The 14,914-nt window shown below is 39.4% G+C and overlaps 1 protein-coding gene across 4 annotated transcripts; it reads right to left on the bottom strand.

Annotated features, from left to right (window-relative positions):
* Positions 1 to 216: 216 nt before the first annotated feature.
* Positions 217 to 14,461, bottom strand: GTSF1 (gametocyte specific factor 1). 4 transcript variants are annotated; one of them, XM_074225726.1, is made up of 10 exons: positions 14,354 to 14,408; positions 13,817 to 13,989; positions 12,002 to 12,126; positions 8,530 to 8,630; positions 6,309 to 6,435; positions 5,574 to 5,657; positions 5,040 to 5,103; positions 3,516 to 3,610; positions 2,097 to 2,133; positions 217 to 323 (listed from the first exon to the last, which is right to left on the bottom strand). In XM_074225726.1, the coding sequence occupies exons 3-9, from the start codon at positions 12,015 to 12,017 to the stop codon at positions 2,117 to 2,119; spliced, it is 504 nt and encodes a 167-aa protein (XP_074081827.1). In that variant the 5' UTR covers positions 12,018 to 12,126; positions 13,817 to 13,989; positions 14,354 to 14,408; the 3' UTR covers positions 217 to 323; positions 2,097 to 2,116. The 4 variants fall into 4 exon arrangements, with proteins under 4 accessions (XP_074081827.1, XP_074081825.1, XP_074081824.1 ...); XM_074225724.1 differs by lacking the exon at positions 13,817 to 13,989 and having other exon boundaries at positions 14,354 to 14,461; XM_074225723.1 differs by lacking the exon at positions 13,817 to 13,989 and having other exon boundaries at positions 13,990 to 14,435.
* Positions 14,462 to 14,914: the final 453 nt, after the last annotated feature.

Here is a 14,914-nt window from a genome sequence, read left to right as displayed (position 1 = left end):
GACTAATTTAAGTAAATAACTTCAAATCATTCTATGTCCTATACTGGGTAGAAATGAGGGGTTTTGCTTATAGGGCTGCTGACACTTTTTAGGGTAGCTATTGGGTCAGCCTTAGTACATCTGTGGTTTATTTGGAAAAGTTCTTCTGAGGAGGCATCACAGAAAGAGCTCAAGTGGGGGTAGTGAAGGAGAGGAGAAAAAAAGGGGACTGGTCAATCAGAGCCACAGACAGTTTATCTTTCCAAAATAAGATTAGGAAGAGAAATGAAGAACCCACTGGTAGTAAGTAGCAGGAGGCAAAAGTGTCTTCTTCAGTCTGTCATCTGCAATTAAACAGGGAAAAAAAGAGCTCTTAGTACTTATCAATGATAACATTACCAGCATCATCTTGACAAAGGGCCATGAAGTCACAGTGAAATTAAGACCTCCTCCTGTCAGCTTGTTAAAGTGGTTGCCCCATGTTTCTGCCACCTGGACAGTCTGACTCAGAGTTCTTCAGGATCAGGGGTGCCCTCTAGGCACAGTGCTGGGTGCACAAAGGCCCAAAAACACCCTCTGAAAACATCGGCATTCACTCCATCTCATTTCCCAAATGTGCTGAGAGAAAGAAAGGAAACCACTCTGAAATTCTAAGGCAAACTGATTTTGTTTTTTTTCCTGATTAACTGCAACCCATTCATTACTGATTGTTAGGATTCTTCATTCAGTCAAAGGAGATTTGTGGTTGTTTCTTCTGATAAGGGCTCTTTACCTAGACACACACACTTTTTTCTTTTTTCTACCTAAGAGAAACATAGAACAGTGACTTTTCAGTTGGAGATAAATGAGGAAGAGTGAATTTTTAAGGGAGAAAAGCATCAGTCCCAAGGTACTGAGAGGAAGCTGCTTCTTGTTTCTCTCCTTAGACGATTCACTTTGACCAGCAAGTTGCCATGTGGATGGCCACCACATACCATATGGAATGCCTCAGTGTGGAGAGCTCAAGCTCAGCAATTCCTCTGGCTTCCTCAACTTGTGCTTTTCTGACACTCCCAGGGCTATTGTGTACTCTTCTCCTTTTGAAGCAAAAAGAATTTCAAGAATTCCATTTTCTCTGTTCTAAACATACTGGATAATGTGGCATCAGAACCCATCAAGAAACCAAACACAGGACAGCAACAAATTGAAAAGTATTAGTTCTCAAAATTTGGGAATTTTAGCTTTAAATATCTTATATATTTTCTAGAGTATAACAACTAATGAGCTCTGGCACAAAATAAAGATTATTCCCTGGATCCATCACTTTCCAGAGGAAAATTAGGCTAGAAATCTAGATTTAGATCAATTCTTCATTTCCCTGAAATACATCTTAGTGTTTTAAGTCTCAAGGTAAAGTCTGAAACACTCAAATTGATTCTGCCATGGGGTAACTTTGAGAAGAGACTTCATTTATGAAAAGGCCAAGATTTTGAATTCCTCCCAGGAGTTGTGAAGTCCTGCCATATCAAATGCTCAGACAACAGCAACAACACAAGGCCCCTGGAGACCAACAACATTTTTTTTTAGCTTTTTTGCAAGGCAAATGGGGTTGAGTGGCTTGCCCAAGGCCACACGGCTAGGTTAATTATTAAGTGTCTGAGACTGGATTTGAAGCCAGGTACTTCTGACTCCAGGGCCGGTGCTTTATCCACTGCGCCACCTAGCCACCCCACAACATTTTAAAAAAAAAAAAGTTTTGTTTTGTTTTTTGATGAGTGCTAAATTGTACTGCACTGGTAAAGAATTGTAGGGTCATGAAGCACAGCTGTCTGATTAATCTCAGTCCATTAGAAAGGCATGATATGTCTAAAATGCAGCTTTGATAAAAATGAAAAAACAGGCATTGTGTACTGACATTAAGAAAAACAACTTGGCAAGTTAACAGAATTCCAATTTAACCAGCAAATGCCTATTCATTAGCATGTAAAGCCGTAACTGAGGCTATATACTTAGAAACACTCACACAAAGCTTTAATTTGGTACTATCATCTGAGAGAAAATTGGACATAAATTGCTTTATGTCCAGTTAAATCCTGCTACCATCTGATGAGATAGTGAAATAAAACTGAAACACTTACTTGATGAGATAGATTTTCAGTTACTGTGCATTTCCATCTATGGAGTAGAAATATTTCAAAATAAATCATCAAGTCAATGGAAACATACTCTATCTGCTATCCCCAACTAAATATGAACCTCTACTACGATATAAGAATTTTAACTGACTTTGAATAATCAGCGGCAAAATGACCCCCCAAAAATCTTCTATTCAATTCTTTAGGCAATTTCAATGGACCTCCCACCAAAAAAAAAAAAAAATCAAAAAACTAAATACTACAAAATTAGTTCAGATACTAGCCAAGATAATTGGTACTAAGGGCATTTGATTTTAGAAGTTAGTACTAGGTTCAAAAGTGGACAATAAATTCGAAACCAGAGGTTTATGAAATCCTAGGTGGGGTAGTTGACATATTAGTCAAAGCTCTGTGATTAAGAAGTAAAAGGGCTGGAGGCAGATATTTTTGACATGGACAGGACAAACTGGGAAAAAAAGACAATGGGTTTAAGAATTGAAAGATTTAGTTTTGAATCTTTATTATTTACAACCTTTTTTAAGGCTTTGGTCAAATCACTCATATGGGCACAGGACAGCTCACCATATCACTTCCCTGATCAACCTTCAAGAGTTCCCTGTTGATGTCAAATTAAGTCTAAAATCCTCAGTCTGGAATTCAAGATCTTTTCATACACAATCTGATCCCAACCTATTTTTCTAGTCCTAGTCCTATTCCCTACTCCACTATTCCCTCTCAACATTCTTGACACTGTAGCCAAGGTGACTGAGAGACTTCTGCCTCTATTCAAGACTCGGTTCTTTTATGAAACCTGTGCTCTCCACCTCAGATGATTTTTCCCTCCTCTGAACTCTTTCACCATCTCTGCACCTTACATTATCACTTATTACATTCTATCTCATATCAGTTATTTCTCTATCAAACTCTTAATTTTGCCTACTTACATATTCGCCCACTTAAATTTTAGGAACATTTTTATTTCATCTGATCTATATGCTTCATACTGTAGTTTAAGCCCTTTAACCTGTGTTTTATTCTCTTTTGAGATACAGACTAGTTGGTCATCAATATTTTCCACAGGAAGAATAATTTTTGCTTCATTAGCATTCAGGCTGCATGGTTCTAGTTAAGTATGAATTTTAGCCACAGCTTTCCTCTAATCCTTTTGTCATCTGTCTCTACTGTGTTCCCTCTGGGAGCTTCTTTTCACAGTCTTCTTGGGTTGTTAAGATCTCAGAACTGGGTTTTTTACTTCAAAATGTGTCTGTTTAGAAATTTGTAAATAACTGGTCATCTAAGGGTGCCTCCAATGGCACAGAGGAGGGTCTGGGTAACAAACAGCAAAATCAATCCCTGAATGATCAAGGCTGACTCTACTCACACCATGGAGTGACACTTTCTGTTTAGCTCCTTCCCACTTACTGCTTTTCCATGGTAGTACATATGGCAGAGACTTGGGAACTCGCATGCCTGAAGCCAGGTTACTCTTATGTTCCACAACTACATTGTTCGCAGGGCTGCAAAAAGAAAGGACTTTGACTGTCTTGATATATATTGACATGACATTAGGTTCAATTTCACCAGACATGAGAACATAAAGGTCAATCAGAATGTGTTTTTATAACCTAAGGGAAAAACAGCAAAGCACACAAGATCTAAAGTGTAAAAATATTTCCATCGCAGTTGACCTTCTTGTAATCAGAATGATTACCCCTTCTCTGAATGGCTTAGTGTCTAGAATTCAGAAAGGTCTAGCCATTTTCACTGTCCAATATGTTAAATGAAATTGAGATATACAGGGATGCCATCTACTGTTCAAATTAATGACAGGTTTATCAAATCACTCACTAACCATAAAAGACAAAAAGGCTAAGATGACTAAGTCCAAGGTAGTGAGTCTCACAAAACTAAAATGGGATAAAAGTTGTCCTAATGGAATTTATCATTTAAGTCTATATGATTTTTATCTCCATGAACTTACGAAATAATGTGTGTAAGACACTTACCATTGTCTTTGGAGGATAGAAACCAGAAATTCCAAAATAGTCCATTTGAGAAAAGAAAAAAAAGCTCAAATAGAAAATTTATCATTCAGGGGATACTACCCATTCATTTTCTAACCCCCGATTCTCCCTTAGATTTGCAACTTAAGTTTCCAGCTGTATGTATTTCAAGAGTAGAGTTAAAATGAATCTTACTGCTTTTAATTTAGAAATAAAACTAATGAAGAGATTTTTCTTCTCTTCCTCTTTAGGAATGTTAAAATATCCCCATCTTGAAAGTCTACTACTTTCAAAAAGACTTTAATTTTTGTCACCAAAGGGAAAAAAAAAAAAAAAACTATCAAATTGGAAAACTAGAGATTTTAGGTTTGTTGGTTTGTTTGTTTTGCAAGAAAATGGGGTTAAGTGGCTTGCCCAAGACCACACAGCTAGGTAATTATTAAGTGACTGAGGCTGGATTTGAACTCAGGTACCCCTGACTCCAGGGCCACTGCGCCACCTAGCTGTCCCAAAACTAGAGATTTTAAAAACACCATTCATAACATATCAAAGACAAAATTTAAGCAGTAAACACCATGTGGTATTCTAGTATTAAATAAATAGCCCAGACACCAAGAATAACAGGCTGGTCTACATATATTAAAGTATGGAGCCATCAAGGCATAGTCCAAAAACAGCCTGACACCAGAAGTGCTAACTTTCTTTTTTTTTCTTTTTTTCTTTTTTACGTTTTAGCAAGGCAATGGGGTTAAGTGGTTTGCCCAAAGCCATAGAAGCTAGGTAATTATTAAGTGTCTGAGGCCAGATTTGAATTCAGGTCCTCCTGACTGAGGGCCGGTGCTCTATCCACTGCACCAGCTAGCTGCTCTGGAAGTGTTAACTTTTAAACAATAGAATATTCAGCATGAAGGAAAAACATCAAGAATCACACTGTTTTCAATACCTGTTATTGCCACTGCAGTTAGCAGTGCCCCAGACAAAGGTAGTGCTGGACTGCTCCCACAAATCTGCCAAAGGAAGCAAAACACAGCTTGTGACACTTATTCAGGGAGGGAACCAGCGTGAGCCAGCATGCATAAGCTATGAAATGGGGAATATCAAGTGCCTGAGTTTAAAGAAGGGAGTAAAATTGATCAAGTATCCTGACTAAGTGACAGTGTAGCAGGAATTTAATTGAAAGATATAAACACACACAGCATAAATAATAATAAATGTGTCTATTAACAACTAAACACAGATGGCACCACACAATTTATGGAAAAAACAGATGTGGGGAAGTGTTTTTTCCCACTCGGAGATGGGCTGCTCCACGTGTCTACCATGTAATGCAACAGCACTCATTCTGTGGCCCAATAAAAATTATCAGACATCTTAAACAATGTGCTTAAAAGAGGGAAATCTTCATTCTGTACTTATCAGCTTGACAATGGAGTGACTACAGACAAGCTACAAACAGAGAAAAGTCAAGCTGCCTCACCTTTATCCCAGTCTTCATCACAAGGAGGGCACTGCCATGTGTTCACAGTCAGAGCCTCGCATCTGTAGTTCCTGGACTGGCTGACTGTAAACAATACAGATTCCCACATGAGCATGGGGCACTGTCAAGTTATATTGTTTCAATGGGTTAGCAGGAAAGGTAGCCAAATGCTTCTGTTTTTTTTGTTGTTGTTGTTGTTTTTAGGTTTTTGCAAGGCAAATGGGGTTAAGTGGCTTGCCCAAGGTCACACAGCTAGGTAATTATTAAGTGTCTGAGGTCAAATTTGAACTCATGTCCTCCTGGTGCTCTATCCACTGCACCACCTAGCTGCCTATTTCTTTGTTTTTGCAAGAACAACAAGCTAAAATCTAAACAAAGGGACCATATCTCTTTTCCCTGATGGTGCACAATGGGGCTGAGGTGAAAGTGGGTGACCAAGGAGGGAGCAAAACCAAAAAAAGTCTAGCAAAATATACATGGCAATAATATGAGATTTTTATTTTCAAGATAAATTCTTAGTAAAAAATAAAGTAGTTCAGAAGAGAAAGGAACCTGTCAAATATAGCATGACAAACTATTCCTGCTAGAAGATAAAAATCTCATAAACAGTAAAGTAATGACCTTTTTGGAATGGAGTGGAACAACAACAACAAAAAAATCAAACTAATCATCTGGTATTACCAGTTTTCTAGGTGCCAGGTCCTCATATCAAAGCACTTAGCTTCTGATCCTTACCAACATCCTGTTCAATACAGCTTTTGTCATCACAGCTTGAGATGTGGTGGCTAATTTCAGCCCGGGGAACTTGGTGTCGAGCATTGAAAGGACATGTAGCCAATTTGTTTGCAACATCAGGGTGGTTCTATAGGAGCAAAGTCAAAGAATAAGTTCTTTAGCTTTCCAAGGCACATTTGTTGTTATTGTTTTTAGTTTTTTTTTCTAAGTTTTTGCAAGGCAATGGGGTTAAGTGGCTTGCCCAAGGCCACACAACTAGTTAATTATTAAGTGTCTGAGACCAGATTTGAACTCAGGTACTCCTGACTCCAGGGCCAGTGTTCTATCCACTGAGCCACCTAGCTGACCCTCCAAGATACATTCGACATAGCTTTGTTCTACAAATATTTTATAAAAATTTTTCTTAGTCAGTGGCTTAAATAGGGCAAAAATCTTTAGTAGTAAATCAAAACAGTGATTACTTACCATTTGTAGACATTACAGGTTTTACCTAATTAATCCTCACAATCTCTCCACCTCATTTAAGTTTAATTTTACACACTGTAGACAGAGCTTTAGGTCTCTAAATGGAGGATGGGTGAAGTGGCTTATTGATAGACAAGTCAACACAGAACAAAGTATCTGAATGCAATTTCCAATCCCCATGTTTAATTCTCAAGGTCATATACTTTACAGGGAAGGGGGATTTAATTTGAAATTGAATATAAATCTTTTGAATATTTGATTGTTGATCTTTAAGATCAACAGTAAAAGTTAAATCACCCACAGACTATGCTGCAAGTAGAGGCAGATACAGGAAGGCTAGATAAGCAGCTGGGAAAGAGCTCTTATAGCTGCAGCAAAAGGTTATTCAGATTTAACACAATAAAGCCCATTTAAAGTTATGAGCTATGGGAAAAAGGTCTGAAGAATCTGACCTTTACTACAGTCATTTCCCTTAGAATGGGTTATCAAAAGATAATTGGCGACCTGTTCTTGAAATAAAGTGTATGGATGGGGTCATTCCATCCAAAGTCTATTATCAAAATAAAGACAACTGGGGAGCAAAGAAATTCAATTTGACTACAAACACAGGCTCAAGAGGGAAAGAAATGGGAAAGGGAAAAAGTAAGAAGGGGTTGTGGGAAGAATGGAAGGAGAACAGGTATAGGAAGAAATCTTGAGACATGAGAATTCCAATTAATGTGGGTGAAATGAGAGCTTCTTCCAGTGAATCCAGACTTCAAATGGAGAAGAAGGCATGGCTATGGCTTCCAAGTACCGTCTATTACATTCCCAAATTTCAAAAGGATCTGAGGGTCAAGGGAAGTGGATGATCATGACAGCTGTTACCTGGAGACCTAAGCAGCTTAGAGAACTGATGGTAATGAACAGGCTAGGGATCCTGGGACTGAGGGAAGAGGACACTAAACAATCACATGTTTATTATTATGAGAACTTGTGAAACTGGGTTCCTGCTTTCCAGTCAGACTGTTATTATTGAACTTACTGCTGAGTAACCTGAATTAACATGAAAGTTATTTCCATAGCATAACTCCAGGTAGAAGCTATACCTCTTATCCAAGGTGATTGCATTTCAGTAACAATGATAAACTTATCAACAGTGAGCCTAACCCTAGCCGTGTTAATACATGAAGAAAAACTTGATAAGTTCTGAAGATGCTTCCTATTCAAATTTAGTGAAGCAGTTATTTTTAGGAGAATATGAAATTTCAGTCAGATATCCACACTGAAATAAAGTTATAAATCTTTAAGCAAAAAAAAAAAATCTGAAAACTAATTTACTCTTTCATTCAAAAACTTAAATAAATCAAAAACATGGCAGAGCAGTTTTTTTCCTCTTATTTGCAAAGACTGGTGTTTTCTGTCAAATGATGAGAAATACTGCTTCTCTAGAATTGCTCCTGAAATCTTCAAATAAACAAGATCCATGCAGCAGCTAGGTGGCACAGCAGACAGAGTACCAGCCCTGAAGTCAAGAGGACCTGATTTCAAATGTGGCCTCAGATACTTAATAATTGCCTAGCTGTGTGTTCTTGGGCAAGCCATTGCCTTAAATAAAATTAAAAAAAAAAAGGCAAATCTAAACAAGATCCATTTAATATACCTAAAGAAAATCCTTCCTGCAAATGCTGTGACAAATATAGACACAGATTCTGATTTTTCACTTTTAATAGGTTATGAGGACATTAAAGAGCATATGATGAAAACAACACTCTACCTTTCTGCATTTGATCAGATGATAAGGGAACCTGCAAGCCCTAATCTGATGGTTTTTGTCATATGGGCATTGTATCAGCTTCTCTGGATCCAAAGAATCAACTGTAAGAAAAGAGAAAAACACAATGAATATAAATTAAAGCAGCATATGTAAAACTGTGACCTATAAAGCATTTTGGATTTTCAATGGCTCAGTAAGGTCTAATAATTACAAAAATTTCTATTTTTTAGAGTTCATGACATAAGAAGATTTAAAAGACAACAAAGCATCTAAAAAGTGACTATTTTAAAATGGAATCATAGCACAAAGCAGATAAAAGGAATTGTCACAGAATCTTATCGAGTCTAGCAGAACCACATACACTCGGGATTGTTAATTTCTCTTTGATTTTATGCGTAATTGCAGATGCTATCATTTATCTGTAGACTGCAAAAACAGTTAAATGAAACCCTTTTTTCCCTTGAGAAATATGAATACAAGAATCATTCCTTATTAGCACTCAACCTAGTCACCTATCTTATACCTGCTCAATAAAAACTAGGTTGTTCCTTTGTTTTTTTCCTGTTATTCTCATAAAAAGTTCCTAATCTTAGCTACTCAATTTTTATTCATTCAAAAAAAAATTAAGTAATTTATTATGTTGAAGACACCATACACAGAGCTGGAGGCAACTTATTCCTTGCTCTCAAGGCATTCAGAAGAACTTAGCAAATGTATAATCAAGTTATTACTTTAATAAAAGAGAACCTAAATCAGAAAGACATCTTCATTTTTTTTTTAATGTTTTAGATTATACCTAAGAAAGGAATGACTTAATCTGCCCTAACACAGAGGGTATTACATATTAAGTTTTTCTGGATCCAAAGAATTAAACTGAAATCAACTTTATAAAAGACCAGTGATAGAAATCTTACAAAATCCTAACTTCTTCAATTTCTAAGTGATGTGGTCAGTTTCTACAAATATATGCATATATCTATTCAGAGACTTTGATTCTGGCTTACAGCGTTAAAACCCTTAAGGTTCACAAGATGCCTAGAAATGAATATAAAAGGAGATTCTTAACCTGAAGCAGAGAAATCTCAGGGAGACATACTTGATAATGATCTTCAAGTACCTTAAGCAATATCTTGTGAGGGTGGGGTCAGATTTGTGCATTTGGGGGCTCAGAGGACAGAACCAGGAGCAATCACTAGAAGTTGCCAAGAGGCAAATTTAGTTGCTGTCCAAAGAGACTTTCAAATAATTCTAGATTAGAAAGGGCTGCCTTGAGTTTTCTTTGAAGGGTCTTTAAAAAGAGGCTGGACCAATTAACAGGTGTATTAAGAGTTAGGGATCTGAAAGGTATGAATTGGATTTGATGTACACAACCTTCAAATTCTGTGAAGACATCCAGGCTGTATCCCAAATGTAGAAAGAAGTTAAAAGGTTAAATTTATTCTTAGTGGATTAAAATAACAACATGCCCTTACTATCACTGAAGGTTTGATAACTGAAATAAGATAAACCATTCACAATGAAAAGTAGTTTATAAGCCAGGGGACAGCTATGGAAATCAGGATTCAGTAGAGAATTGAAGTCGACAGTTTCACTGAAAAGAGCGGTAAACATGGAATAAATTGCTAACCATGATCATGATGCAAATGAGCCAGAGAGGAGACTTGAAGGACACAGAGCCAAAAGAAATGGAAGTCTTAGAGGACAGGTTTATTATGCCTACCAACCTTTTCTTGAGCAGCAGTCTCCTTATAGGCTAATATTCCAGGACATCAAGGGACAGTTTACAGATGTAAATTCTGATTAGTTTCCCTTCATTTGCTCTGTTCCATAACTAGTAAATGTTAAGACCATGTCACTAGCTGACAGAATGGAGTCACTTTATGATTCATGCCCATATACAGCAGCATACGTCAGAGCTGACAGACTTTTCTACTACTATGCTTTGCTTCTCATAACTTATGTTACCTCTAATTTGCTGTCTGGCCTTCTGGGCAAAAGACTAAATTTGGACATCCTAGGAGAGTAATCTCTGTTGTAAAACTGCTCAGGGACACTCACTCTGATGTTTCTCAGACCTGGGCAATATGCCAAAGTGAATGGTGAAGAAATGGAACATGAAGGAGAGTTCAAAGACAAATGGGTTATTAGCCATGTAATCCCAAAGATACCCCTATAGGAGACTAAGGGTATTTAACTCAATGTCACTCTAGTAAAATGTCACTCTATTTCCATTTCTGGGCCTTTATACAGACTCTGTCCCTTCTACCTGCAACAACAAATCCTTTCTCTTAGAAAGAACCCCCCCCCCCCCATTTACTTCCAAGTTTAGCTAAGATATCACCTTCCACATGAAGCCTTTCCTGATCCCTCCCCCTGCCAGTGCTTCCTGCTCATTCTTTTTATGTATTTATTTTGAACATATTCATATATGTACACGTTATCTGATCCAAAGGTGTAAAAACTCCCCCTAAAGGCAAAGATTTTCTTTTTGTCTTTGTATCCCCAAACGTCAGACTATCATTTAGCAGATATTTAATAAAGGCTCATTGATTCAAAATTTGAAAAATACATATCCTGTGAAGTGTCATTACACTAGAAAATAACCAGTAGCTGTCTGCTAAGATAAAAGTAATGAAGACAATGTCTAGAAGAGTTATATGGGGAAAAAGTTATATGCTCAAAAAACAATATAAACTCCCACCCTCCAAAAAACAAACAGGTGATAGTGAGTTTCTAAGAATGAACAAAAATTTCCTTTTTTGAAATGTAAAATTTGTTTAAAGATGTTTGTGGAATCACTGAAGGAGACAGACAGACAATAAGAGCAATTTCTATATAATTTCAAACTTTTTAGTCTATTAAAGTTAATTAACATTTCTTCCTTATTTTAGTGATGCAACTTTCACTTTTGAAGGAGTGAAACCAGAAGGCAGAAAAAAAATGCAATTGCCTTCAATATTAACAAATAATAAATCAGTTGGGGATTCTGAGTAAATATGCTTAAACAATTAAAGATTCTAGTTAACTAGCTGGGCTAACTTTGCCTAGGTAAAGTGCCAAACAAATTGATACCTGTTAGCTGCAGGTAGACTTGAAAATTTCCAAATTAGCATTATTTATGCTGTATTTATCTTTTTGCTAAAAATTTCCAAATTACATTTTAATATGTGTGACACTTCTAGAACTAACCAATGTCTACAATCCTTTCAAGTTCTAAAATGCTTTCATTCAATATACCAGATTCCCTTTGGTTTCCTGGAGGCCTTAGGACCACTGAATTATAAGAATTCTATCCAGGAATTCTATAATCTCAAGGGGTCATTGTACTTCAGCCTCAGTTATTGTGTGTGTCCTTTTTATCATTCTATAAATAGGAGGGGTCAGAAGTTATTCTAGAAACATTAAAAAACTTGGAACAAAGTCTTTGCTTTCTATAAGCAAGCAGAAGATCTATTTATCAGTAAGAACATACCATAATTGTCTTCCATGTCTGCAGTGAAAAGGAGGCAGACCCAAGTGCTCTCTCTCAAGGCTGTGATTCAGGGAACCAGAAATGGCATCCACTAAAAGGTTCCAACTCAAAGAAACGGAGTCAAACTGGAATTAAAATCAGATTTAACTTGGACACAAGCAAAAAAACAAAAAACCCCTCATCAAATCCCTTGAAATTTTTTTTTTAAACAAAGAACTTATATAACCATGCCTGATTCACATTCACTGCAGTAAGCAGATTCTCAGGCCTTCCAACACTTTAGAAAAATGCAAGATGACAACCAATTCAAATTGTATTCAGGTGATAAACTGCCAGGCTTATTTTAACTGTTATTACAACTACCTGTCACTCTTTACCATCTCTTGAGTTTTGAAATGCTGTTAAATATTATAGAAGCAATTAAAAAACTCAGCAGAGTACCAAGTTAAGCACCTATCAATAAAACATAGGAATAAAAAAACATGTTCAACTTCTTCAAAGTGCTCTTTTCTACCAGTTGAAACTAAAGACAATGGAATCAGGCAGCACATTTGTCAGTCAGACCCCAGAGTTCATCCAGAAGGAGAATGTTTTCTTTAAACATGGCAGGGCAGTACTATAGACTGAATTATTCCAGTGAACTGCCCTTTCACCCAACACCCTCCATATCCTCCCCACCCCCATTCCTAGGCAGGGCTTAAAGGTGGTTAAGATCTGCTTCATCTATTGCACCACCTGGCCATACCTACAATTATTACTATTACTTTTATTTTTAATTTTAATTTTTTTCTCTCCCCTTTATTTTTCTCGCCCAAGCAAGTCTATCTATATTCATGGGGGAGGAGGAGTATTTTGTTTACTTGTAAACAAGAATATTTTATTAATGTAAAAAAAAGTGTACAAAATGAGAATAAAAAATAAATTAAAAAAAAAAAGGTGGTTAAGATCCTCCAGGTAACAATCATTCTCTTCTTGCTCAATAGGAATACTTCTGAGTAAGACAAATCGAGAGGGTTGTCCCTTTCCTAGATGATCTCACCAGATGTGAGATGGGTTTTAGCAGATACCTCAGAGGGGCAGAAAATGAAGTATAACTGATGCCCCAGTCCTCTTCCATCTGAAGAGATGCCTCATTAGTGGATATCCTGATGAGATATACTTATGGTAATGGGGGAGGGGGTAGAGAAAGACTTCTAAATCCTAAACCAGCACTCCTGCTTAGATTAACAACTCCTGTTCTCTCGGGAATTGCCTCCCAGGGTGACCCTCCCCCCATTCTATGACACAACAGTCTAGGAACGCCATGTTGGAAAACACAAATGACCTAGAACTCTAGGCGCCTAACCGTTCTAGAGCTGATTGGCTAATTAAACATTCAAGTGGGTTGCCCCTCGGACTATGAAATCTGGGTCTTTCCTTCGAAAAGGGATACTTTTTCCACCACTCTATCTTTTAAAACTAAATTAAGAAGACAGCTCGAGGGCTCCTCGAAGTTGGTGGGGTTTTTTTTAGGGCGGATGCAGGGTACAGAAAAAACAAGGAAGGATTTTGAGGGTCTTTTGGGGTAACCCTGTTAATTGACAGAAAAAAACAGGGATAGGAGGAATAAAAAAGTTCAACGACCACTCTAAGTGCCTCTCCCGCCCCCCCCACCATGGGCCGCCCACCCAATCTGATTTGAGGATTAGATTTAAAGTTTAAGGATCGAGTTTTTTATTTTTTGATTGTCTCCTAATCCCAACCCTTCATACCTTGGCATCCGGTTGCATGAGCTTTCTCTCCCCTCCCCCCAGTGTTTCACCCCGGGTCCCCTACCTTTTTTCTTCGTCCCTTAACCACCCTCTCCTGCAGTTTTAAGGATAAAACTGGCACAGAGCGTCAAACTATAGGAAGCGGTAGAAAGGCCGAGGGCTGCCTGGGGGCTAGTAGCTCCACCAAGCCCCGGAGGTCTCGGCGGCCGCGGCCCCGGCCCCGGCAGGATTTCTGACCTTTAAAAAAGAAAAATAAGTCCGGGAAGAGTGCAGCGCCGTCGGGGGCTGGGCGGAGGCGGGCCGCCCCAGGAGCCGGGCGACTTTCGGGGCGAGGCTGGACGGCGCCCGAGGCGAGGGCGGGCAGGCTGGGCGGAGCGCGCAGCCGCGGTGCCCTCCACGGGCGGCGGCGGCGTCAAGAAAAGGGCGGGAGAGGAGCGGCGCGCCAGCACCAGCCACATGGAGGTGGGGTCCGGACAGGGGAAGCGGGGCGGGGCAAGGCCGGGGCCCCTAGAGCCAAGCGCCCCCGGGGGCCCAGAGGGGTTCCTATCCGGGGAAAGGGGGCAAAACCGGAGCCGCCGCCCGGCGCATGACCCGACCCTACCTCAGAGCCCAGCCGCACTGCCGGCTTCCAGTTGTGGTAGCCGCACCTCAGCTCCCAGGCAACGCCCACTTCCGCCCCTTGGCGTTAGGGTGGAGCCCACTTCCGGCGGCGGCTGGCTTGCTCTCCCCACCCCCACCCCACCCCGGTAACTCTGAGAGGGCGAGAGCGAGGCTCCCCGCCCCCACCCCCACCCCCACCCCCAGCCCCAGAGGCCAGAACGAGGCCCCATTGTGAGCTTCTCCTTTGTGCCCGGAGGAAGGCTCGGCGGCGTGGGGGAGGGGCGGCTTCCAAGCGGGGAGAGGAAGGAGAGGAGTGAGAGAAGAGAAGGGAAAGGGAAGGGGAAGAGAGAAAAGAGGAAGGGGCGGAAGGAGGAAAGAGAAGTGAGAGAAGAGAAAGAGGAAGGGAAGGAGAAAAGAGGAAGGGGCGGGAGGAGGAAAGGAGAGAAGTGAGAGAAGAGAAAGAAAGAGGAAGAGAAGAAAGAAAAGAGGAAGGGGCGGAAGGAGGAAAGGAGAGAAGTGAGAAGAGAAAGAAAAGGAAGGGAAGGAGAAAAGAGGAAGGGGC

The sequence above is a fragment of the Macrotis lagotis genome, chromosome 2, assembly GCF_037893015.1.
Source record: "Macrotis lagotis isolate mMagLag1 chromosome 2, bilby.v1.9.chrom.fasta, whole genome shotgun sequence".
Lineage (NCBI taxonomy): Eukaryota > Metazoa > Chordata > Mammalia > Peramelemorphia > Peramelidae > Macrotis > Macrotis lagotis.
Note: the sequence above shows the minus strand (reverse complement) of the source record. Positions and strands in the feature narration are given on the sequence as shown.